The 27,623-nt window shown below is 39.8% G+C and overlaps 1 protein-coding gene across 15 annotated transcripts in view; it reads left to right on the forward strand.

Moving 5' to 3' along the window:
- Window positions 1-27,623, forward strand: part of GTDC1 (glycosyltransferase like domain containing 1) — a 180,236-nt gene that overhangs the window by 40,691 nt on the left and 111,922 nt on the right. For 14 of the 15 annotated variants that reach the window (XR_010028526.1, XM_063161562.1, XM_063161570.1 and 11 more), the window contains one exon: window positions 11,850-12,060. Coding sequence is in view for 14 of the 15 variants with exons in the window: in XM_063161562.1 (XP_063017632.1) it covers window positions 11,879-12,060 (182 nt within the window). In the remaining variant the exon portion in view is untranslated. Of the gene's footprint in view, window positions 1-11,849; window positions 12,061-24,974; window positions 25,091-27,623 lie in introns of those variants that run through there. The other variant, XM_063161565.1, reaches the window with a different exon arrangement.

A 27,623-nucleotide genomic window follows, 5' to 3' on the forward strand; every position in this document is an offset into this window, starting at 1 on the left:
AAATCAGTGGGGGATTAACCTTGCTAAAGCTTGTTTCTGAAGCTTTTTTCCCTATTCAGATAGGATATAGTCAAAGTAACCATTCTGGTAACAGTCAAAGGAAACGCTGTGTGTATTCCCCAGCACGTTTCTTAGAATCCACTGTGCCTGTAGACTCCAACTTTACAAACGTAGTGGTGTGTCAGCAACATCCCAGGTGTCATTATAAATGCCAGCAGTATGTAAGTGGTATTTGTAAATAAGCCCGAACAAGTGAAATGGTCTGTGTTAGTCAACCATTCTGCACCTTGGATACATTGAAGGCTGATGCTTGGTTGAGTAGCTAAACTAAATATCAAGTGGTGTTACACAGCTTGAAAAGAAACTCAGCTCTAAAGAGAAAAAGCAGACTTTTTTTCTTTCTAAGTCATTCTGTTAATGCCCAAGAAGATGTTTCCGTGAGTGTTAAGAAACCAACTGTCTATAGACTCTAGGAAAAATGGTTTATGGATCTCTCTTGCCCATGCTCATTCAGAGCTTCAATGGGGAGGCAGAGTGCTGCAGCTCTGAAGAGTAGCTTGAATCATCTTGCATGAATATTGCTCTCTCCAAGGATATTGGCATGCAAAACAGATTCTGTTCATCTTAGAGGATGTTGAATGCACCTCACACATGGCTTCATAACCACTTTGAGATGAACAGGCAGAGTTTGGATTACGTTCTTGTCAGTGGAAGCAAGTGTGTGTGTGATCAATGCAGATAGGTGGAAATAATTCCCTTTTCTCAGAGCATTTGCATGGTATTGCTTATTTTGGGTACTCCATCTGAGTTTTTTTTCCACTTGTATATTTTCTGAAGGGAACTTATTATTTTCCTTCCTCTCCTTTCCCCTCCCTCATAATTATATTTTATCTTTGGTGGTCAGAGGGGGAGAGTGTCTTCCAGATTTATTTCTGCCTTAAATGTGGGCCTAAATCAGTTTCATAAGCACCTTCAAGTATCTACTACTTACAAAGCTTTGTGGGATTAGTCTCTGCTTAAACACTGATGGGAAAATAGGATCTGAAAATATTCAGAAAGTACAGAGTGAATGATGCTGATCTAAGGCCTGCGTAACACCTCTCTTGGCTTCAGATCCATTGAATGAAAGTGATTTTTGAAAACCACAGCATAAATAGGTGATTTAAATACAGGTTTAATGTCATCTCTGTAACAAAAGCACTCCAAATCTCTAGTCTAACCTTACTCTTCAGTTTGAAGCCATTCCATGTGTCCTATCCCTCCAAGCCCACGTCCCAAGAACGTTTCCATCTCTCCTGAAGGCCTTTGAGGCACCAGAAGGGGCTCTGAGCTCTCCCCAGGGCCTTCTCTTCTCCAGGTGAACACCACCAGCTCTCCCAGCCTGGCTCCAGAGCTGTGGGGCTCCAGCCCTTGGAGCATCCTCATGAACTCCTTTTGGTCCACTCAAACTGGTCCAGGTACATGGAAATAACCAGAAGTTTCAGCTGTAGCATTGCTGTGAGCCTGACTGCCCGTGGAACACTGTTTTGAGGTAACACTGCCCTGATTGCAGAGGTTTTCCCAAACTGTCCATACGATGTTGTTCTCCAGGCCTCCAAGAGCTGCTTATGGCTGCTGTGAATGCTTAACTGGGGGTATTGCCAAATATTTCCCAATGGCCACAGTAACTGTACAGCCCTGATGCCTTTAGTAGGAGTCAGAACAGATCTTTAACTTGCTGGCAAAGGCTGTGATATTTGTGGCTTTGAAATGAAGAAGTGGGAATATTAAGCGCAGGCCTTGCGTGTGTGAGGTGTGAGCGGTTTCTTGCGTTGCTTTGTAATGGTATTTCTGGGATTTTTTATCAGCAGTGTCAGCAAGAGCACCTACTAATAGCCAGTTAAACTTTAAATAGTTTGGATCTTCCAGTAATGACCTTAAAATAGTTCCTTGAGCTCTGAGCCCTGCAGTGGATATGTTTTGTTCTCTGCTCCCCTGTAGTCATGGCCATTATAAACCACACTTAATGTTCCTGACCTCCCAGTCCTGGAAGTGTCCAAGGCCAGGCTGGGTGGGGTGTGGAGCTGTCTGCTCTAGTGTAAGGTGTCCTTGTCTGCAGGGTTGGAACAAGATAACCTTTAAGGTCTCTTCAAACCCAAACTATTCGGTGATTCTTAGTGTTGTACCAGTGTGTGGGGGGAGTGCTCCAGGTTCTGTGCTGGTACAAGTGGAAGGAGCTGGTAAGTGACAGCATAATTTTGGTTTTGTTGAGCAGTATGTTCTATTTTGATAAGGATTTTCAGGTTTTGAAGAAAAGTTTTGTGAGTGTGGCCAGTTGCTGAAGCACAGTAAATGATTTTCAGACAGTGACCCTAAAGCTGAAAACCCAAGTGAGTTGTACTGATACATTCATGATTTATAATGGAGTCAAATTAAAAAAAAAAAATCCCTGTTTTTAATTCTTTTTGTTAAAGACTACAGTGCTGTTTGTGGGTTGTAGCCAGATTTTCTTATGTGCAATAAAAGCCAAGTTTTTGAGGCCCAGGCTTTTTTGAGCATGATGATTTTAATGGCACTTTTCAGCCATCTGAGAAACTTCAAGGAAAAAATTTACATCTTGATGTCCTCTCTGAGTGTCCTTGCCTTGCTTTATCTGTGGCACTGTTAAAAAGGGCCACGCACTTGTTTCATGTCTGTTAGGGTCTCCCCCAGACATGAATATTTATTCGCTTTGCAGTATCTGTTTTGAAAACATCAGCTCAGAACCTAAACTTGTTTACAAAACAACCAAAATAACCTTCCAAAACAGATTGTTTTGAGATGCTTGTGTATCGCTTTTATTCATGGAAAACAAATATTTCCTGCAATGCTCACCATTTCAATTGGCAGATGATACCAGACATGTTTATTTAACTCGTGTCAGTGTTTTTCAGCTTTCTGCAATGTGTGTATCCATAGATACTTCCCAGTGGAGGAGGCAGACCCCTTAACTTTCTGATACTTGTGAAGTAAAATAAAATGTATGAATACGCTTTTCTTCGTTGCTTTAAGCCAATCCTTGAAGTAATTTGCAAGCTCTGCACACAAGAGGATAGAAACAAGTGACTTAAGTCATTAAATTTGCTATTCTTGGGTCAGCAGAGATGCTGGGGAACACTTGCAGTGAGCTGTCATAAAGCATTTTGGCCAGAAACTGGAGCCTTTAATATTTCTAGAGCCCTTTCAGAGGGCTTAGTCAAAGCCTGCTAGGGAAATTATTTACAGGAAACAGGGTGCTGCACCACTAAATCAAATTGGCAACTCCTATTGTGCTGGATTTATAAATTGGTGTGGGTAACATGTCATCTGCACGTCAAGTTGGAAATAAGATATAAATATTGTTAACATGGAAAAATGTTTAGTGCTGTATGAAGCCCTCATTCAGTATTGTGTGATGTTTGCTATTGACTCTGAGGGCTTTTGAGGGGTTTCTAAAAGCCCTACTGTGGTGCTGGCTGCACAGAAGTTAATGAGAGGCATTTCTGTTCTTATGGCTTCAGAACATGAAGCCCTGGTTCAACTCCTGAGCTGAAAAGAGTTGGGCAAGTGAAAGAACAGAAAATTTCATCTGTTGAATTTTAGTACTTAATATTCAAAACTGAGGGCTTTTTTGTACAAGTAACATTTCAGCCTTGAAGTTACTTAGAGGATCATGCCCACACTGCTGTAGGGATCCAGTACTTAAATGTTGTGTCTAATAAACTAACAATAACTTGATCATTTATTCTCTTCCCTTGAAATTAAGGATTTCATAGGTTGGCAAAATCCTCATGATTGCCCTTTTTATGTTCCTTCAGTTGCAGGTCTTAAGGTGGGAAAACATGGCAGGTACATTTGGCTCCTCTTTTGAAGGAAATAAATAAGATTGAAATAAATTTTGAAGTAATTTTACTGAAATATCTTGTGAACTTTGCATCACAGAATGGTTTGTGTTGGAAGAGACCTTAAAGCTCATCTTGTTCCTGCCTCCTGCTGTGGTCAGGACATATTCCACTATCCCAGGTTACTCTAAGCCTTGTCCAACCCAACCTTGGACACTTCCAGGGATCCAGGGCAGCCACAGCTTCTCTGGGCAACCTGTGCCCTTACCACCCTCACAGTGAAGAATTTTGTTCTCTTATCTTATCTAACCCTGTCAGTGAGGGTTGAGCACAATCCCTGTGTCCTGTCCCTCCATCCCTTGTCCCCAGCCCCTCTCCAGCTCTCCTGGAGCCCCTTTAGGCTCTGGAAGCCTTCTCTCCTCCAGGTGAACACCCCCAGCTCTCCCAGCCTGGCTTTACCAAGCCCACATCTCTCTTGCACTGGAAAGCCCAGAGCTGGATGCAGCTCTGCAGTTGGGATCTCACGGGAGCAGAGGGGCAGCATCCCCTCTCTCGACCTGCTGCCCCCATGGCTTTGGATGCAGCTCAGGACAGAGTTGGCTTTCTGGCCACCTGTCCTCAGAATTGCTCCTGTGTTTGGGTCCCCTCCCTGATTTCACAGCTGAACTCCATTTGACAGTGGATCTCGTTGCATCCTTTTCATGGACTCAAGGTGTGACTGAAGAAGCAGATCCTTTCATCACATATTCAAGGGATACCTTCTGACTGCAAAAGAAATCTGGCTTGTGCCCACTCAAGTGTTGCTGCCAAACATCTCAGGCTACCAAGCCTAATGTTGAAATTAACTCTTGCAATTCCAGCTTTTTATAAGAGCAGTTTAATTCCTCAATCCTAAGTTCTGTTGACGCAAGAGTGATTTGGTCTTCATTTATTATTTTGCTACTTCAAATTTGCTGAGGAAAACAAATCAACTTTTTGATGTGGGTTGATTTTTATTACTTCACAGAGTGACTAATGATGGCTTCTAGCAAATGCTTTGTCTTTTAATCAATTGGCTAATATGCACTGTAGACTGTGACTTTCAAATAAAATTAGTTAAAATATTTGCGACTTTTTAAAAATGAATACATATGCTCTTTAAACTGGCCATGAATGCACATTGTAATTCTTACCTTCTGTACAGAAACTGGTCTGAAGCTCAGAGCGTGTGGAGCACATTTCTCATCATATTCCTAATAAATTGGAGGAATTTCAAAATGCCAGCCCATTATTACCAGACTGGGACTTTTTCTATAATAGGGAACTAGCAACTAATATGTCTCCTGTCAAGTTTAAAAATAGTGCTACATCTCCCATTACCACACCTATTAGTTCCCTCTCCTCTCGGAGATACTCTAAATCAAGGATCCTTCATCTATTTAAACCTAATGTAAGCCTTCAGCATCATCAGTGCTATCAAATTTATAGTCATAGGTGCAGCACTGGAAATGTTGAGTCCTGTAAACTGTGTTGATCCTTCATGTGCTGTAAACACACTGCAAATAAGTTGGGTAAAGCCAACATATCATTTAACAACTTTAGCAGTCTGTTAAAATCAGTTTTCATTTTTCTAGGCTTCTGAATTACATGGCAAATGGGAGCTTATAATTAACTGTTAAATCAGAATAACTAATTTTCTCTCAGATCCAATTGCAAACCTGGCATACTCTCATATGAGGTTATACTCTCATATTAGAGCTGTATTTTTTTTTTATTTTACCTTGTTTAAAAAATCCTGTTAGTGGTGGAAGAGCTCCTCAAAATAATGTAAAACTTCTTGTGAAGATAATTATTTAATGTCTTCTGCTCTGCAGCATACTCATGCTAACTTCTGTAAATCTATTTGGACCATTAAAGGGAGGAGACAGAGGAACAAAGTCTTGTGGAAAAGTTAATTTGGTTTATTGGTGATGAGTGGTGGTGACTGTGGTTGTTTTCTTGGCAGAGGATGGCCCTGGTTCTCCATCACACCTTTTCTGTGTCTTTTCCCCTTTCTATCTTGCTTTTCTTTGGAGGAAAATTTTATCCTAATTAAATATGAACAATGCTTAATTTGCCCTTGTAAAACTGAATTTGTGAGGGTAGTTTACAGAGTACTGAGTATCCCTCATGCCCTGTCCTGAGTAGTATTTAGTCCCATGCATGCAATTTAGGAGGTCAATTAGACACAAAGAAAGCAAGTTGCATATTGTAATTGCCATTCCAAGTGTACTGAGGGATCAGCACATCAGTCAGGGAAATTTCCCTGAAATATATCTTTGGAGTGCTGTGCTCCATGGGGGCATGGAGGCTTCCCCACAGAGGTAACTTTGACTGTTGTGGTTTTGAGTTAACCATAAATGTGATGCACAGATGTCTTTCTCCACTGGAAAAAAAGTATAAATTGCAATAATTTATTCAGTATAGATTAAGATCTTCAAAGATGTTGATTGAGGATGGCTAGAAGTATAGATGCAGAGTATTTATGATCGTCTCAGACTGTGTTAGGGAAGAAGGTAAAAAGAAAATTCTGGGGATTAAATTTTTTTTGCTTTTCTGTAGCTGGAAAAAACCCCAAATTTAATTTACAACAGAAAATTATGAAGGTCATTAGTGCCTTTGCCTAGATAAAATAGTAAAACAGTTTAAATTCTGAGTTTTAAAATGCGTACACCGCATATGCATTAATGTCTTTTTCCTAAGGATTTATAGCAATATTTTTAACTTAGCATTCACAGGGTAGTGTGCAGATTTTACAGCATGTTACTTTCTAAATGCATAAACTCCGAAAGGAGCCTTAACTGTTTCTTATGTCAGGGTGTCTCTGGATTGATAGCCATGAGACATCTTAAAAATCTTGACTTCCAATTCCTGCTGCTCCATCTCAGGGTTGAAAACACAGACATAAGAACTGAACGTGGAAGTCCTCACAATTCAATTAAGATCAAACCAATTCTTTAAAAAATTATGTTGTTTGATAGAATCACAGAATAGTTTGGGACCTTAAACTCATCCAGTGCCACCCCCTGACATGGTCAGGGACGCCTTCCACTGTCCCAGGGTGCTCCAAGCCCTGTCCAGCCTGGCCTTGGACACTTCCAGGGATCCAGGGGCAGCCACAGCTTCTCTGGACACCCTGTGCCAGGGCCTCTCCACCATGACAGGGAAGGATTTCCTCCCAGTTTCTAATGTAAACCTACCTTCTTTCAGTTTAAAGCCATTCTCCTTGTTCTGTCACTCCATGCCCTTGTATGTGTAGCTCATAAGTACAGTAAAAATGAGATGTGGTATTTTAGTGAAACCAAAGCAGGCCAGGAAATTCATGGAGGTTTCATTCCTTGCTGCCTCCAGGTAATGGTAAATTTTGGTATTCTGTAAGTGTTTGTAGCTCTCAGGTTGTGTACATAGTCCAGACTGTGGTTTATGGGTGTCACCAGTAAATTAATGTTACTGCTGCTCAGCCATCCAAATACAGGTGAACAATTTTGGTCTACCACATTCTCAAAAGAAGTGGAGGTTTTCTTGCTTTTTCCAGTTGGTTTATATAAAAGATAAATTGTCATTCTCGCTTATGCAGTTCAGTAATGACAAACCTCAGAACTGGTACTTTTGGGTGATCTAAATACAAGTTAAATTTTGGTTAAACATTAAGATGTGATTGTGTTTAAGGTACAGCTTTGGGGTTTCGGTGAGTCACTGTCGTGAGTGGGAGGGCAGTGCAGGCTCTTTCAATCTCTGGGTGTGTATTTACAGCACATCCCCAATTCAGGTGGGGATGAGAAGGAGAAGGGACAGAGGAGGAAAGGTAAGGACTCTCAGAAGTCCTTTGGAAAATCACATTTTATTGCAATGTGGAACATGGAAATTTTTTGCCTGTCTCAGCCATCACAGTGAGCTTATGTGAAACCATCAAAGGTTTAAGTGTGTTGATGTCCACAGGTTGTACCTGGTGGGTTTTGCAGTGGGTTGAGTTACGACACTCTGAGCCACGTGTGCTCGGATACGGCGGTGGAATAAATTTCTCATATGTGTGGGACTGTGACGGTTAAAACAATCATTACTGAAACCATATACCTTATTTCCTGTAACTAATAGCAGATCTCTACCTGTGGAATATATTAACAATTATTCCTTTGGGTTTGGATGGTTGCTCAGCTGTTTTGTTGGACAGATATTTAGACGTGGTCTGTAATTTATGTTGTCTGAGTACGTCAATGAACAGAGCTAATTATGGCTTCCTGATGTGAGCTCTGCTGATGTTTGTGAAACCACACTTCTGCATATAAGACTGTGTGTTCTTTAATAATTTGTGGAAAATGATGGGTTTTCTCTGCCTAGGTTGGTTAACAAAAATACCTAAGTTGGCATTCACCTGGAGTTTAAAAAGAAGCCATGGTTTTGTGTCTGGTTGAACAGTTAATCCTTCCATGCCTTTAAAGATAATTTTTATTTATTACTCTGTGCAGTACTCAGACTTCCTTTTAAAAGGAAATTACTGGTTCAAACAGCAGTGGTTCTTTCAGGGACTCCATGACTTGCCATGTTTCAGTGTGGGGTAGAGCTGCAGCAAGTGACAAAAGTCCTGGCTGAATGTCACCATGAGCTTCTGGCTTTGAGACAGCACCTAATTACCCACCTACACTTCTCAGTACTTCAATGTACCTCTGTATTAGTCATGTCATTTGGACACTGTTACCACTTTGAAGGTTTTATTTTTTTCAGATGTGTAATGTGTATCCTGAGGAATGTGCTGCTCTGTATGGTAAAGACAGAGTAGGAAATTTTCAAAGGAAAGGATCCTGCAGCCGTGTGGATGGGGTTGAGCTGTTTGAGGAACACCCAGGATTGCTGGCTCCAGAGAGGAAATACTGTAATGAGAAAGGGGAAGCAGTTCTGTTTTTCTAATATTTGTTGTTTTCTTTGAAATGGGGGAAAGAATACCTGGAGTGATTTATATTTAATTGAGGATTGCATTCCATCAGATACGGTGAATGTTCTCAGGCCATTTATCAGCTGTGTCTTTTGGAGACCTCTGAGGAGTTTATGGTACATATTTACCTTAACTTGGCTGGGTCAAGGGAAATAAAGCAAAAATAATAGCTGTTATTTTTGTATGTGAACAAAACTGGAAGTCATGTGGGTGAAATATGAGCCAAACGACCGTGTCCTACCTCCTCTGTGTCTTTCTAAGTACAAGAAATTATTAGTTATATGTAATATAATTTCCTTAGCATAATCAGTGTATCTTTTAAAAACAGAAGATTTATTGACTTTTAAGTTGCTTCATCTAACTCAAGCCCTGAAGTGAATGTGACATATATTGTACTGCCATTATCCTTTAGTAGTATCTTATGTAGGTAGCATCTTATTTTGAAAAAACAAATGACAAAAAGGAATAAAATAAATCACGTACTGCTTCTTAAATAACATTATAACATTTTTTCTGAATTGAATTTTCGGTGTATATTGCTGGTAATGTACAGAGATCACACAACAACAGAATCCTACAAGTGCTAGTGAGGATTTCCATAAGCAGTACCTACATTTTTTTGGAGCGAGTGAGTTTTGTAAGAAAACCTTTGAGCTTTAGGTTGCCTCTGAAAAAAAATGTGTCATTGCTGATTGTCACCCTCATGGGCTGCTGCCACGGGGTCTATGAGTGTTATTGTGAAGAATTACATATCAAGAGCTATCTTAACACCCACTCCACGACACATCCACGATTCAACCCAGTTTCCCAATGTAAATAGCCAAAGGGAGTTTATTGTGTAGTAATGCTTGTGCATTGCAGTTCCCCTAATAGATCTAAAGGTAGGTAAATGCAGAATAATGAAGTAAATGTCAGGGTCTTTAAGCAGGAGGAAACACGAGGACTGAGCAATCTCTTCCCGTCATGTACAGTCATTCTCTGTTCCCGTGAGGGATGTACAGTGAAAACTGGTGCAAAATAAAACCAAAGAGCACAGTGTGGGTTCAGCTGAACCTGGGTGATAAAACCAGTTTCAGAACTAGTCTGGTGAAGTGTGATCTGATCAGATGCTTCATGAACAAATTGCTTTATTAGTGATACTGCTAATGATTTGTAAATTAGTTGCAAGCCTCCCTGAGTGACTGACTCAGTGGCATTTACCAACTTTTCACACACCCCGTTTTTAGGGGTTGAATTTATAAAACGCTTCCCTTTAGTCCCTTGAATTAAATTTTCAGTGGCATTTGATGACAAGCATAGCATGATTAATTACAAATTGTTCTTTAGGTGAATAGTGCAGATTCTAAGCCACAGCTTGTGTTTTTATAGCAGTTATTACCCTGCAGGCTCCAAAAGGGCTTTGGAGGAGAGAGTATGATTTTGGTTACATCATTGTAAATTCAGAAAACGTCAGTGATCTCAAAAGTGTGATTTTTTTGAAATTAGGTCAGTGGAAAAGAGATCAGAAACTGCTTTGCTACCTGAAAAGAAGCAAGCTCCAAAATGGAGTGAAGTATCTGCTTCCAGATGGCTTTCCTTTTGGTTTGCAAAGAACGCATTTGTTAAAACAAGTAATTTATTTCAAATATTATGGAGGAGTGAATAATAGAGCAAATGATAACCTGAATCCAGGCTGGATTAGGACAAGAAAGTTGGAGCATGGAAGGTTTTTTCTTTTGCTGATTGTTCTGTGGTGACCCAGAAGCTCTACATCACCATTTTGCCTGGCTCCTTGGTGGGCCAACAACAAAAAATAAACCTAAAGGTTTATTATGTTTTGTCTCCCAATTAAATTGATTCAGTGTTTGGATTTTTGTTGCTGGTTAACTGATCTTTTGATAGCCACAGTGCACTTAAAAAGGCTTTTTTGTTTGTTTTCTGCCCTCTGATTACAGAATACATAACATTTTTAACCTGATCTTGAATCAAACTAAGTTTCTCAACTATGGGTGAGATGATGATTGAGATTTTCAGGACAGTATATAGTTCTCTATTGAATTCTCAATTCTTGTCACCAGAGGTTTTGGTAAGATAAGGATTACAGAAATTGCAGGTCAGGAAATGGGTGTAAGGCCTTGCAATGTACATTGTCAAACACCAGTCTGGAGTAACTGTGTTTAGTCCATCATTCTTAGGGAGTGTTGAGAGGGAAACCATCAGAGAGGTGTTTGTGGATGGTGAGCACCTTTCAGGGTTTTGCTTTCAGCTGTTGTGTGTGGTGGCTTTGCTCGAAGCATGTGAAAAGCAGCTTTTGAGTAGCCCAGGGCTGTGACTCATGAGGGCGATGAGCAATAGTCACCCGGTTTTCATCTGTCCCCTCGCTTTGGGCAGCACGTTCTGCATCCTGTTTGTGAGCAGCTCTGTGGCTTTTTGTCTCAGAGCTTCCTTGAGCCTCCTCTAGTGTTCTCTTCCACCCACTTTGGAGAACTCAGAAGAAATAGGGTGGTTTCCATGTCCTGTTGTTGCTGGGGTTGTGGTCCCAGCTCCCAGCAATGCAGGAGGGTGTCCTGGGGAATGACCCACCTGCATCTCCCCAAGCTGCTCTCTGCCTTTAAGTCTCTTACCCAAATCACTATTACTGGCAACTGTTCTAGCTGAAGTGTGCTTGAATTACTCTTTAATTTTCTCTGCCACCAGGAAAAGGAGAATGAATGAATAACCTACATTCTAAGTTGTGGAATAATTGACTGTATTAGGGAGTTAGTGTGTGTACAGTAAAGCTGTTTTTAAATATCGGATTGAAAACAAACCCATAAATTCAAAATACAGTGTGCTCCTAAGTCTTGCGCATTTTCATTCATTTAAAATTTACAGACAGTATCTTTTAAAGGTCAAAATAATCTAGTCATCGTAATTCCTAAGTTGCCTTTTCTGAAGTAGACTTATTAATATAATATCAAGGATATATTACAAGGCCTTGCAGTATATTTCTTCTTCGTCCAATATAATTTAAAGTGGTAACAATAATAATAATAGTAAACTTATGTTTCTAAAGTAAAATACTTCTCTATTTTCATTTTCAGGTTTCAGGCAGTTCTGAAGTACTTGGAAAATGAGTGTCCTTCTCATTGAACCCTTTTATGGTGGCTCCCACAAACAGCTGATGGATCTTCTCCAGGAAGAGCTACAAGAAGATTGTGTCCTCTGCACACTCCCAGCCAAGAAGTGGCATTGGAAGGCACGGACTTCTGCTCTTTATTTCATGCAAACAGTGCCAACAAGTTCTAAATACAGGTAACCAAGGGATTGAATAATTTCTAAACTCAAATTATGCAGCTGCCTTAAACCAGGTCTCTTGAACTCACTCCTTGTATGTATGCAAGGGTGTATGTGAGAGCATTTAGGGGCTTGCAGTGGGCAGTACAGGTTTTTCTTCTTGGGTATAACTGAGAAATTGCATGTTTTATTTAGAATTTCCAGGACTGTTTTGTCATGCATCTCCAGTCCCCGAGAGTCTCTCAATATCTGGGTGCCTGATGTCTGTATGTGTATGTGTATCTCTTATTTGAAATTTATCATGTGAGCTCAGTCATTCTGAAAGGTTTAAACTGTGCTTCACAGATTAGGCTGAGAGATGGCATAGATGTGAGCACTGCAAGCTTCCTCACGTGCCCTCCCATGTATCTATTAGCAAGTCTGATTTATCAGTGTCCTGCTCAGGCTGACCTGGAGGATTAAGGGAGCAGTTTTATCTTAATGATGGTCCAGTTCAGTAACGTGCCAGCAACTGTGGGTGTCAATTATACATTTATGTAAGTAGCAAATTTCCATCAGCTAGAACCTGTGCTGATAAAAACGGGCGATTTAGGTCGACGAGATAGCTATCACATAGTGAGAATCAGCCCCTCCAGAGCCAAGCTGTCTCTAAACCCAGCAGTTTTGCTTGGCCTACCTGATCAGATGAGATGTGGCGAGGTGATTGTCTGGAGCAGTGAGATAGAGCTTTGCTCACAGCATGCAGAACGTTGTGTGGGGACTGTGCACCTTCATGGGGGGAGGCTGTTCATGCACAGGGTTCTTTTAGCCCAAGCAGCTGCAGAATGAGCTTCAGGAGGACTCTGAGCACACCTGAATGATGTGCCAACGAGTCACAGTTCAGAACTGGGTCTGGTATTTTTTACTGTGAGAGAGTAGGTGCTTCCTGAGAAAGGAATATAATTTTTCAAGAGTAGATTTGTGCTGTAGAAGGCTGCATTTGCTCAGTGTTACCCAGCACAATGTCTAAGCCGTCTTGGAGCACATATTGTGTAAATGTACACCTTTCCTGTGCCTGCTTTTGGCTCCCATTTAAAATAATCTCCCACCTCAAGCCAAACGTTATAATTAATTTTCCCCGTTTTGTCTTGTGCGAGGCATTTAGTTTCCTCTTGCTTTCTTTTTGCAACAGTTTTGTTTTGGAGGAGTGTACATGACAAACTGTTATGTAAATTTGTCTTGTATCACAACCACATCCTCCAACGCATCACAATGTTATCTGTGTTCCTTCAAGGTCAGCAGCCCAAGCTGTCCAGCACTAACTGCATTAAACTAATCAGACATCACTCATAGACATACACTTCATTAGTTTAACTTACAGTTACATTGACCTAAGATAACTTAACTCCAATTTGTCAAGTAACCCACATCTTGGGGAAAGGGGGAGGGAGTGCTGACAAAAAAAAACCCCAAAAAAAGCAAAATCCCACAAAAAACCCAACAACCCAACAAAAAAACCTCAACCCAGCAGCCTGAAAACTCACTTGAAGTTAATAAACTTGCAATCTGTCATAGACTTATGTGCAAATACAACCTTTACTGACAGCAAATAAATCTGATCTAACCAATGGAGCATCTTAAGGAGAGGAAAGCGTTTTCTTTGCTGGTGCTGTTCGGGTTGGAGCAGAGGGAATCAAACAGTCAAAGTTGACAAAGATGCAATGGTTAAAATAGAATTTGTACCTTGTCCTCGCAGGCAGCATAAAATTTTAGGATCAAGGTCTGATATGGCTGGTGAGAGGAAAACTGATTAGAGGTACCTTCTACTTTACTTGCACATTTTTAATGCTTGTTTTGTAATTGAATGTTTCGATTATTTTATTAAATTGAAAGTATGGGTGCATCACATGCAACCTAGTAAGGATGACTACTCTCCTATTAGAAAACACATTGATTAAAATTAATTTTAATCCTGTTAGTTCTAAGCTTTCTAATAACCACTGAAGATCAGCTTCCCAGGTAGCAGTTTGTAAAGACAAAATTCCATTCTAAACTGGCAATACTGTGTGTTTAGAATTGCACATTTAAATATTTCAGCCTTCTTCTGGGGTCGTGGAAAATACCAAATTTGCATTACTTATAATACTGATATTATTTAAAGAAAAAACCCCTTTGTTTTATAAGTGCTTTCCATAAATGTGACATTTTGTAAATACCTTGTTTTTATTTGTATATTTAGTAGTACAGAAAGGTCACGGATATTTCAAGTGCAAACACTTGTGATAACGGAGCTGCCTTACTAAATTTTTATGTTCAAACTGTACTTTATTTCAAGATCCTGGTGTGTGTGAGAAGTAATAATGATGCTGTTGAGTCTGATTTAGATGTATTTTAGACAAGCAGTGTAGATACGTTTTAAGGGATTTAGAGTTCTATCCATATAAGCTGATTTTTGGGAGCAGAAGGTTTGTTAATTTAAATGTGACACTCAGCAAGTTAAGGAATAGTCTTAAAAAGTGCTTTTGAAACAAAGGATGCACTGCAGAGCTGTAGATGTTAAATTCAGACGTTCTACAGTGAGCAGAGAGTTTCTGTGATGAACTTGCTAATTGTTTTATCAGAGAACAGACGTGTCCTCCCTTGAGCACAAGCTAAAGCTGAGCTGGTAACGAACAGGGCATTTAATGTTACTTTTGTGAACTGTACGGCCGCTCTCTTGGTGTGCAGGAACATGATGTTCCCAAGAACGTGGAGATCTCCCTGGGATTGTCACAGGGAGAAGGTGTCCTCACCCTCCACAGGGAACACGCAGAGCTCTTACGGGAGATGTCGGACACTCAGTGTTAGATCTGCAGCCCTGCCTGGATTTGTATTAATTCCCCAATGCAAAGTCTGTGCTGCGTTTCTCTGGAAAAGTTTTGCTTTTCTGTTTCCTTGGCTTTGCTGAGCAATGTGTTAAACCAGCTCACGTTTTCCTTCTTCTCCTGAGAGGAGCATGGGAGCCCTGACGAGTGGGAAGCCCAAGCATGCAGAATCCCTTCAACTTAGAAGGCCAGAAGGAGAATTTAAAGGTGGATTACTTGCCTAGAGATCTTGGAATGATCACATAGATTGATGTGCAGCAGCCACAGACTGAGTTTCAATTGCTGTAGAGTCACAGATGACTTTTCCCTAATTTGAAAGAAGGTGCCTGTACGTTGCGTTGGTACGAGGAGTTTCGTTCTTGTGGTGGCAGTTTCCAAATCACAGCATTTGAAGTGTGCTGAAGAAAGGGGAGAATTACTGTCTGCTTTCTCTAGACAAGGTTTTCAACCATCTGAGGGTTTTGTTAGCAGTTGGTGGGATATTATCTTCATTCTGTGGATTTGGAAGGTCCAGCAGAGCTGCTGTGCTCACTGCTTTGTCTCCCAACTTCTTCAGACAGCTTCAGCCTCTTGATAAATGTGGGTGTCTGATCTTTAGCCTAAAGTTGTTTTCCATAACACACAGTGACTATTCTGTAATTCCAGAAAGCATGTAAAAGAAGAAATTTTTTTAGCCTTTTAAAAATTCTTAATTCAAGGAAAGTTCTCAAATTTGAAAATATTGTTGCACAATTTAATGAAAAACAAAAATGCTTTTTTTTCCCTCTAATTATTTTCTTTATTACAGTGAGCAGTCTATTAAATTACAGATAGTAAAACATTGGTATGATACATTAGATGAAAGGAGTTTATCTTGTAGGAGCTATCCTCTACAAAATAATTCAGTCTCCAAAAACTTAGTAGCATAAAACTGTAAAACAGAGTGACTAAATTCAGTGTAGCTTCCATCCAGTGTGTTTTAATAGCACTGCTATATTATTTTAAATATATATATATATATAAATATTATGTATAACATTCAGTATTGCCCCCCAGGTAGCTGTTCATATGAATAAAGATTTTATTTGTAACAGATTCTAGCCCTGAAATACCCCTAGGGTAAATGTTAGCATATATATACCCCTTGATATCTGACAACTATATTTTAAAGACAAATTCTGTGCTTTTTACGTTTTACAAAAGAGAAAACAAATTATTGTTTTCAATTAATAGAGCTCTTGGAAAAACCCCAACCTGGGGTGGTGTTCAGCAAAGGAGAGTGCATTTCAGCAGTATATAATATAGATGTGGTTGTTTCTTGATTTTTTTTTAAATATTCTATTAAAATCTACTAGATTTTAGACTGTTTCAGATCTGATACTTTTGTTCTATTCTATAAGCAGAAAATGCATTATTATAGAGTGAATTCTGGTGGGTTGTGTCCCCTAAATATCTTAAAAAAGCAACCCTTTGATTTTTTTTTCCAGTGAGTATTTCAATCCTACTGAAAACATAACACTGTGGGGATGTGTGACCATTTGCAAGCTTGAGGATTTAACTGTTTTCTAGATATTTTGCTTTCAGAAACATTCCTGCATGCCCTGGAGTAGGTGTTTGAGGATGTAACTCAAAGCAGGGCAGGGCAAATTTCATTAAATCTGAATACATAGATACCCATTTGTGCTGGAAACATTCCTGTCTGTTTACATCTTTCCATAAAATACTGGAAATGTTTATATAATCTTTGTAAGAATTGCAATAATTTGTCTTGCATTAGAAGCTGTCCTAGAATTTGACCCTCATAATGCTCAGGTAAGGAATAAATACATTATATGTATGAATAGTACATAAGTTAAAAGAAGATAAATTACCTACAAATTAAAAGAAAAAGTTTATCTGATAGTGTTTGGGATTTTTTGGGCATATTTTATGGTGTTTGTTTCTATCTATAGGTGCATAAACATAAATCTGATTCATAGCATTAGCTACTAAGAGTGTGTATTTTGATGTTGCTGCTCAAATTCACTGCATTTGAAGATGGGACGTGCCTCATCTCTTTGGAATTACTGAATAATTCTCTACCCAGAGGTTGTCTTGGTTTCACCCCATGTCTTTGCTCTTTGTGTTTTAACTGCAGTTTTGTGTGGGGCACAGTGGGATGTGCTCCTAGAGATCCCTTGTGCTTTTATGAGCTGATGTAAAGGCAGGAATATATAAGGTGATATATGTAATATCCAGTATGCCATAAGGACAGGGTTCAGGTCTCCTGGAAACACATAATCACAGACTGGGTTGGGTTGGAGGTGACCATGTCATTCCAACCCCTTTGCCATGGGCAGGGGCACCTTCCACTAGACCAGGTTTCTCCAATCCCTATCCAAGCTAGCCTTAAACACTTTTTAAATTAAAAATACCGCATGGATGTAACTCACTGATGGGTACAACTCTCCACATTCTCACCTTGTGGTGGAGGTGCCCAAAGGAAGGTGTGGGAGCCCCTGCTTCGCCCTGCGCTCCGCTTTTCCGCTCCCTCGCTGAGCAAAGGGTCACTACTGCTTTAATTCCCTTAGTGCAAAACTTGCTGGCGTTTTTCCCCCCGAACAAACCATTTTGAGTTCACCCAGGTTAGTTCACACGGGCTGGTGCAAACGCACACACGTTTGTCCTGCCCACGCTCCGAGGGAGCTGGCTGGGAGTTCGCTCCGCTCCGGGGGCCAGATGGCCGTCCTAGCACCACGTTGAGCCTCAACCAATAAACCCTACTGAGATACGAGACACAGGCACCATGTACTGAGCTAAAACAACTTGGTGACTTCTGACCAGAGCTGGCTGGTGTCCAGCCAGCTTTGAGTGTAAGCACAGAGAATATACGTCCATATGGAATGGCACGAAGCTCCACCGCTCGGCACAGATGATGCCCTCCACTGCTGTAGCCCTGGATAATAGAGGGTGTCCCAGCCTGGATAAGGGGTGTGAAATTCTCTCTGCTGAGGGAGGACTTGGAGGCCATCTGATGCTGGAAAAACGTAACATGGGAATGTGTGTGTAAAACTGGGTTTTGTTTGATTTAGGTTAATATCGCCCCAACGCTGTTCTGGAAGCTTCTTTTGAAAAATCTTAACGGTCAAAGAGAATTTGGAAAGGGGAGCATATTATTAAATGGATTTGAAAATGATTTTTAGCAGAATTCTAATATAAATCAAGGTGTGAAAGTTAACAGAAAAGGGGTTTGGAATCATAATTAATTTGTTTTTTTATAAATGGTAAAGATAGTGTAAATAAAAGCGAATGATTAAATAATAGGTAAAAAAAAAAAAAAATTAATCCGGCAGGCTTAACCCAGTAAAAAATAAAGTAAAAAATTAGGGAGTGTCTAGAGGCAAAATCACTTCCTATTGAGGATAACAGCACTGCTGTTGTTTCTCTGCTCACAACCAGACTGCGAAAATTTCCTTTTCAATGTGATGGAGAGAGGCTGCCTGAAAAGTTTTTGTGAAGCTGATGAAGGAGGTGGGATGTCCTTTTGAGGGAGATGAATTCTCTTGCTCTGAAGGGCCAGAAACAATGCTCTGGTACTCAAAAGTCCTTGTACTTGCACCATGATTTAAGAACAAATGTTTTTTTATTCTTAGCTTTGGCTGCCGAAAAACTTGGAGGGGGCGATCCAATAAGAACAGCAAAAAAATCTTCTAAGAACCAGGACAAAAAAACCTCCCAAGTAAACTACCTGAAATTTATTCAGGCAGACAGCAATGTGATCTTAAACATTCACTTTGCATTAATCAACTTTGCCTCAGATAAAATGCTGGCAGATGGTAGCTATTCATTTTAAAAGTGACAGGTTTTCTTTACGTTTTTGTGTGGAAACCCCCACATGCACTCTTCCCTCCAAAAACTTTACTTGGTTAATTTGTCCAACATGCTTTTTTATTTTATTTTATTTTTTTTTCCCCTTAAACACACTGCCATTATTAGGCAATTTCACAATTTGGACGGTTAAAAGTGGGTTTAGATGAGTTTAAACGCAGGCTCCTTGCTTTGAAGTCAGGGGAAGTGCATATATGGGAGCTGGGTTTTGGCAGAAGCGAGCTGGGGGTGACGGGGACGGTGCGGGGAGAGGTGCGGGGCCGGGCAGGACGCGGGCTGGGACTGCTGGGTGATCTGTGCAAAGTGCTAATGTGAAGTGGCAGTTGTCTGTTTGATGTGTAAAAGATTTGCTGAAATTCCAGCAAAATATTCTGATGAGAGAAGGAAAGAACAGTCTGGGTTTTCAAACCCTAGCATGTGTTTTCCTTTATGTTCTCAAATGCCGAGTGAAATCCTTATTTTTCTTTCTAAAATGAATTTTATGAATCACCTGGAGAATTGATATTTACATTGCTGGCAGTAAAATGTAATGAAATTGTGCATTATGATTCAGTATTTCTGCACTTAGGATTTTAATGAGGATTTTATCTGTCCTTTTCAATGGTTGCTGTGTATATATTTTATTTCTAGATTAGTTATGGATTACATTTCTATTTTCAAATAACAAACATATACACTACTATATTATAAAGAATATGATACTTTCCACAATTCATTGTCATCCCAGCACATAACACTAATTTGATCTTCCAAAGGGAAAGTAAAAAAAGCTTTAGTTTGCATCTAATAAAGAGAAAAATATTGATTTTTCCTTTTTTTTTGCTGCTGCTTTTTTTCCTAATATGAGGTTGATTTTTTTGCCTTTTTTTTTTTTTTTTTTTTTTACTAATAAGTAAATATTACAAATTTTGTCAGATACTTGCTTTGCACATGATTTAGATTTATAGCTTTGTGTTCAGGTGTCATAAACAACTAATTTTCTTAATGAGTACCCACAACTAGACTGCATTTTGTGAATTGATGCATGATGAAAAAGAATTTTACATTGTGCAAAGTGTTTTTAGCAAAGCAATTTTGGGAGAAGACCTACCTCAGCATTAATATAAATATAAATACTTTTGGAGTTTTTTTGGGTAGACTTTAACTTGACCCAAACACGCTGAAATTTGAATGTCTTGGTTAAGGTAATTGTGACATCTCAGTTTCCAGTCTTCAGCAGAGTTGAATCCAGAGGTCTTTCCTTACCTATTTCAGCCCATGTGTCTCTACCTGAGAGCCAGCTTGGATGGGGCTTGGAGCCACCAAGGTTCCCATGGCAGGGATTCGGAACTGGATGTTCTTTAAGGTCCCTTCCAACCCAAACCATTCTAGGATTTTTTTCTACATCTGCTTTTCATGCCAGCTGAGGGCTGTCAGCACCTGCTATGGGCGTCCATGAGTTTCAGGGTAGATTTTGAAGGTCCATGGTCACTCTGGAAAATGTGTCCAAAGGTGTTTTCTGGTTTTATCTTCTTGATTGCTCTGGGATTAGGGAATGACTGTCCCTAAGACAAGGCTGGGGTCCGTTGGTTGCTCTCCAAGGGCATCCCCTCCTGGTGCAGTGCCATCCAAGGGACTTGGGCCATGATCTTGGAGCCCACTCTGGTGTGACCTGGCCATGGTCAGTGAGGGTGGTTGTGGATGGATGGTTGTTTCATAAATGCCACTCTGTATCAAACAGAAATGTTAGTCTAAACATGAGCCACTTAATTTTGTAGATTATTATCTCATTTCTTCCCTAAATACACAACACATATCTAAGCAGGAGTTTGTGCCGAATTGTACCACAATGGAAAACATTTAATTTAGGATCAACTTCTGACTCCCCCCTACCAGAGTTTGGTCAATTTATTTCCTCCTCCTCTTCCTTTTAATACATCTCAACCTAGTATTGGTTGGCTTTGAGTCATTATGATGATGAATTTAACTTCCCTACAAAAAACAATTAGGAATACATCCATTGCATCTATTAATTAGAATATATTTGATGAATACAAAGCAACTGAAAGGCTTTTCTTTGTTCATCGTTCTGTAATGATAATTTACACAATTTCCTTATTCCCTTGGATGGTATTTTTCCTTTCTTGCCTTTGTCCTTTGTCCCTGTCTTTTCCTCCCTTCCTCCTGCACATTTACTCTGATGGTCCAGTGGACACAGTCATTTTAAAGAATGCTTTCCATTTCAGAGCACTGGCTGTTTTTATTGTTTATGTTTATAACCTTGCCTTCTTGTTCATCATTTTTTGTTTTAGCTCTCTTAATTTCCATTTTACTTGTTGCACGCTTGAACTTATATTTCTGTCTAGTTGCCACTTGAAGGAAGAATGAAGGAAACAGCAGTGGACACAACGTCAAAAGCAAATATGTGGTTTTCTTGTTGCAGAATAACTGGAAGAATTAATTCCTTTTAAGAGTATGTTGAAGAATTATATGGAGAAAAATGTATTTAGAGTGGAGCTAATGTTTCTCTCACACCACCTTACCTGTAACTACATCAGTCCTTTAAATTAGTGATTTACCAAATGTTTTAAAAAGCAAAGATGTAAATGCTTATGGGTAGAACAATAGAAAATTCATTTCAAATTCTGTTTTTCTTGCAGTTAAGTGGCATTCCTACTGGTTTCTGTTAACGTGTTTTCTTTGAGTGCTAATATTTTTTTAACATAGCATACTCTATGGAAAATTATATGTATCTAGTTAGAATATGGAAAAATCTTCATGTATTAAAGATACTATGTAATAACATGAAAAAATTCTGAACAAGTAACTCTATGTATATTATATATGGAAAAACTAAAAAAAAAAAATGAAGGGGAGTAATTTGAGAACATCTGTAATTTTTTATTTATGTTAGAGAATATCCCATTTTTAATTAAAGATGGAATTTAAGAGTGATAAATGGTACCATTATCTAGTAACAGTTAGTTTTCAGGCATTTTTTTCCAAATGTTCTGCAGATTGCTGCAGGTTTGACAGTGCCTTTGGCTTTTGTGTGCAAAATGCATTTCCTACTCGTGACAGAAGAGTTGTAACTCACTAAACATGGGGCAGTTAGCATGCATGGCGACATCTCTATGCTTAAACCCTGAGGAACTGAATTATTTTAAATTATTTTTAATGCAGAAATTTCCTGGTAGTCAATTTTATTAAAAGCCTAACAGTTAAAAATTTTATCTGCCAAATGCATTTTGAGAAATGTTGCTAAAGACACTAAAACTATGCAAGAAAAGGTGAATTTTGGGGGTGATTTTGGCAGGGTTTTGAAGTTTGTTTTTTTTTTTTTTTTCCCTTTGGTAGTAGAGTGACCATTTTTTGTGTTTCTTTTCTTGTTTTACTTTACCACTTTGAATTCTTTATTTGTCATCATCCTAGACTAAAGTTGGTTCCAATTTATTGTTACATCCTCAGGTCTTGGCTGTGGGGTGTCAAAGTGGGAGGAAAAAAGGTGGGTAGGTGCTTTGGGAGGAACTTGAGTTACCGTTAGATGTTGGGCCCCTCTTGGTATTTATGACCCTCAGTTATCCCAGGATCAAATATTTGGTGTCCTTGTGTTTGTCCATGACTTCCATGAACCTTCAAGGTCCTGACTGGGAGAAGTTCACTTGTGTGGGGTCAGCTGGCCCTTGTGGTTGCTGATGACTCAAGTGATGTTTTCCAGTCAAAAGGCTTTTTTGGTTACACAGTCCTCACCTTTGCCTCCTCCAGACTGTTGTGTTGCCACCTACTCAAGGTGGAATCTGGCTTGCAGCAGAATTTGCCCTTCCGAGGTTTTGTACCAGCCCTGCAGAGGATCCTGTGGGCCCAGGTCTGGAATTGGTTTTCAGTGGTTTCTGTGGCTGTTGAAGCATTCAGATCTGAAGTACCTCTGGTCTTTTCCCCAAAAGCTCCATATGCAGGAGTGGTAGGGAAAAGTATCAGATAAGAGTAAAAAAAAAATCTGGAAAACTAGAGTTTAATGTAATTATTGAAAATCACATCATGAGTTAGAATTAGTCAAACCTACATTTTCTTCCTTTTTTTTTTTCTAACATGGAGCAGAGAACCTGGAGCATGTTCTTGCATTGAATGAAAGCTCATTCTGGTGTAAATACACTGGAAAATATTTTTATATGGTTTTACATTTTAGTAGAGAAGAAAAATATTATATTTTAATCATAGAATCGTTAAGAATTGGCAAAAACCTCTAAGAGCATCAAGTCCAACTGTTAACCATGCTATGCTGTGATGAGTGGAATATAAATTCAGCATTAAAGGAAGCATCTGTACTTGAAAAATCCTAATTTCCAATGCTAACAGCTGCATGGAAGGTCATTGACATTGTGGAGTGCGTGGGGTCTCTGGGGCTCAGCGTGTTTGAAGTCAATATTTATGGTGCCTCTGTACCTCCTGTCATTAGCAGGAGGTTTTCAAGGGACTGTTCTTAGATTATATTTTGCACATGGCTCTTGTTTTCCTAGATACTGATTGGGAAAAAGGGAAGGGTATAATAGTTTTCCTGTCTGCTGATGGGTGATGAGACCAACATGTTGGGGCCACGGGTGGAATCGGGGTGAATGAATTGGTGGCAGGGAGGGAGTTTGAGATGCTTGTGTGCTTCCTGCATTTTTAAGGAGTATAAAGGATATTTCAGCTGTTGAGATGAAGCTCAGCAGCTGCTCTGCAAACTCCTAATGGAGCAGGGGCCTGGGTTTTCTTTATCTCCAGGGTTTTCCTCTGGTCACAGATACTGCTGGGGCTCCCCATTTCTCTTAACCCATAGTTTTTAAACAGCGTGCTTGATATAGAGGAATAATGAAAATGGTTTTTGATGGATAAAACGGGATTTGGAGACAATACTGCTGCCTATTAATTGCTAGGTACAGACTAAGACTCTGAATGATGAAGAGGATGATACAAAAGTTGTGTGCACCGAGCAAATGCTTTGCTGTGCAGCCAAAGAGCTTTGCAACCACACTCTGGGCTCTTACAGCATCACTGTGGTATTTGTCTTCCCATTATCTCTTCAGTTCACTTTTCTATGCTGTCTGGTCCATGCTTATTTTATTTTGATTTTTATTTTATTTTTTAAAATATTATTTTATTTATTTTGCCTTCCAGCGTGTGGTCTAAAACTGTAACTCCATTGACTCTTGCATATAATATCTTTCATTTTTGTCTTTGAAATCCAAAGGGGTGTTTATTGTGAGCAGTAGTGTATCCAAGGTAGAATATTTCATGTTTTTGCAGATTGCTAGTATTACATGCCAGAGCAGCCTTCTGACCATGAAGCCCAGCCACGTTTGTTCTATTAGCTGCACTTCAGAAGTATTTGTTTAGTTTTTTCCTCAGATGGATAACCAGTATGGAACATTCTGTCCACAGAAGTCTTATTAAAGAGGTTAGAGCATCCTGCTAATTAGAAAAAACTAATTAGGCAGATTGTTGAGCCTGTAACCAGAATTTTATATTTTAATGGATTTGAAATGCAGTGTGCTCCCTTTTCCTATTGTAAAACACAGTTTCTTCCTTTTAAATGTCTGGAAACAATCTTTTTGAGGAGGCTATGCATTCAAAATAAGAAAGCAACAACATTTTAATTTATGAATTTATTAAATAAACTGTATTAAATACACTGTAAAACTGGTGAAACCATTAATTCACATCAGCCTCTTATTGTGGCAGAAAACATTGTTTAGTTGCTTTCCTGTTGGTAGGTTTCAAGTTTAACTGCCCCAACGAGAAGTTGAATTAAGTTCATGTGAAGAAACAATATAATTTGTGGCTGTGTTAAAATTAGACTTAGATGCTACAGGACTCACAAATTACTCTTTGCTACTTCAAGCTAAAATTCATTGACCACTGTTTCACTGAGCCTTGGGAAGTTTATCATGTTTAGAGCTGGATCCAGTCCATTTTGAGTGCTCTTGTAGTGCTGTTAGAGACTTTTGGTCTGGAAGCTGAAAAATGAGTTCATTCTGTGCCATGGGGTGACCTGGAAGCAAAACCATCAGGGCTAGTTGGGTTTGCATGGTTCACATCTTAATTCCAGGTTTGCAAGGTGCCATGTGGAAAGCAAGGCATGTTTGTGGCTGGGGACGAAACACTGGATTGGAGAAACATTTCAAATACGTATATTTAAGATGGATTCCTCCCTAATATCTACTTTTGAACTCTCTTTCAGCTGTGCCCTGCTACAAACTTTAATTAGTCGTAACCTTTTTTCAGGCTTGTCATTCTGCATTTTGCAAAATGCTCTGGCTCGTGGAGCTGCCGTGTGGCCGGGAGCCGTGGGCAGTGACCTGCAGTCTGTGTCAGGACCATCCTCTGAGATGTTACTCAAGGTACAGATGTTGCAGTGGGTGAGACAAGGTTGGCTGCCATCTGGAAGGTGGCCATCTGCTCCCTCCTTTTGGGGGCCCCTGGCCCTTCCTGTCACAACCTGAGTCAAGACAATTCAGAGTCGCCTCTTTGAAGCCTGATTTGGGAATATTGGCTGGCCAAGTGCTTGGCACTTAGAGAAGTAAAGGGTTAGGAAGGGAGTAAAAATACTTCTAGACAAGATTTAGAAATAAGCTGTATGAAAGGACTTTAGTAAAGCAGTGGGGACTTAAGGTATGTAGCTGAGGTCTGGAAATTTAGGAGAAACCCCAGAGTGAAGGGAGGTGCAGCTTGCTATGCTGATAAAAACCAGAGAGAAATGTCCCATTGGAGCATGGAGCTTGCTATTATTTGGCTAATGCTTCAGGAAATATATGGAATCTCTACCACATGAAAACAGAACTGTGGATACAGGAACTGGAGGATGAAGCAATTAAATCCCTTTAAGGAAAACCTTCCTTCTTCCAGTCCAATGAGGCTGAAAAGAAGGCAAAAATATTGCAAGGCTTTGTATTTGTGGTGTCAGTCCTGCACGGCCAGACCTCCTATATTTGCTGGAGTGTCAGCTCTGGCTTTGGCCAGTCAGATTTGTGGTCAGCATCTGTGCTGACCTGTAGGTTCGCGCCCTCCCACACTCCTGCAGTTCAGTCTTCAGCCTGAAACCTGGGACTGTTATCAACCAGACAGGTCTAGGTGGTTAGCATGATGTCATGTCTCCTCATCGGTTTATGGAGCAGGGCTGAAATTTATGGCCATAAATATTTTAAATTGTTTTTGTTTGGCTTCTTGGGGAGAAGCATTTCCATGGGTGAGAGGTTGTTTTGTTGAGAGGCTCCGCTGTATGACGGGTCATATGGATGGTTTCAGTACATGGGGAGCTTGCACCCCCTCAGTGTCATAGGTTGGAATTGTTAAAGGCACTTAACAGCTTTACAGATTCTTGTTTAATTACTGGTCATTATTCTGAAGTGGATGACTCATTTAGCCTGCAGTGATGGGAGGTGTTCTGGCCCTCTATATAATTCTACACATACATATTTTTGCTCCTAAGCACCACAAAAATGTCTGTTTTCCTCTTGTATGTCTCATTTCCTGGGGTAATACAAAGAAAATGGATCTGAGAGGGGCTATGGAATGAGAAAGGGGATGTTGGGAACAAATTTGCATCAATCTGGATGGCTCTTGGTGCACACCTGAACTCTGCCATTCAGTTCTCACCTGAAAGGGTGTGTAGTACTGTAATAAATTAATCATCTATTAGTCCAATCTTCTGTATTGGTATTTCAGATTAGAAAACAGGCAATGTGAAATTTGGTGCTTAACAATGGTCTGACATGGTAAAGTGTTAAAATTAATGTTTAAACCAGTTCTGAATTAGCTGTCATCAGCTTTTCTTCCCTCAGTTAAGGCTGTGTGTCCTTCACTGTGACCTCCTGTGTGTCCTGGTGAAGGCCCATTGCAGAAGTAGGGAATTTGAATTTCCCAGTCTGTATCACTTGGTCTTGTTGCATGGAGATCTAAATAAATTTGCATTGATCTCAATAAATGGGGATGTTTTGAACCTTGACTTTCTAATGCTTCACAGTTGGGTGTTTTTTTTCCCTGCTTTGTCAAGGAGGATGACTGTAGTAAGACCATGAGCTGATTACTCTCTGTATTAGATAATCATTTCTTAATGTGGGAGGGATATTAAGAAGAATAGATGTGAGTGCTCTTGGAAAACTCTTTATGGAATAAGGTCTAAGCACTGCTGTTAATAGGATGCACATTCCCTTTCATGCTGAGTCAGGCAGAGCTTGGCTAAATATCCAAGACAAAAATCAAGGAGGTCTTAGACACACTTGCAAAACATGTGGTGACTCTGCTGTCTTTAAAAATTGTCACTTTTGCTGTGATTGCATTGTCACCTCTGGATTTTAGGTGGGCAGTAGCTGGAGTTTAATTAAAGATTAGCCCTACTTCTGTCTAGACCTGTCTCTGAAGTACCTCGTTGTTCCCCCACATCGTGTGTTTGTCTTATGATGTGCCACTGGCAAATAATTATGGGTTTGACCTAAAATTTAAAAAAACCCTTCCTGTTTTAAGTGTCCATGTCAGTGATAGAGGCTGCTGGGTGCAGGGAGGAGGAGTGGAGCTACAGGAGGGACATGGGGTGTCCTGATAGAGAAGCACTGCATCAGTTACCATCTGATCTAATCCTGGCTTTTCTTGGGAGAAGCCTGAATCATCACTAGAGATGAAATGTCTCTTTTGAATGAAAAACTAATTTGACAGATGCAGGCTTTTTCCCATCAGTGACATTTTAAAAAGAATCCAGGGAGTTTTGGGGGTGGCTGTTCAAGTTTGTTGAAGTCTCTTCAGTGTGGAAAAATAGGGACTTGGGAATTAGAGTTAGCCTTGAGTAAGATAAGAAAGTATTTTTAGGGATTATTTTTTGTTTAGTTGGGGTTTTTTGGTTTGCAAAAGTTTTTTCTGGATTATGTAACTGAAGTCAGG

The sequence above is a fragment of the Melospiza melodia genome, chromosome 8 (assembly GCF_035770615.1).
Source record: "Melospiza melodia melodia isolate bMelMel2 chromosome 8, bMelMel2.pri, whole genome shotgun sequence".
Taxonomy (NCBI): domain Eukaryota; kingdom Metazoa; phylum Chordata; class Aves; order Passeriformes; family Passerellidae; genus Melospiza; species Melospiza melodia.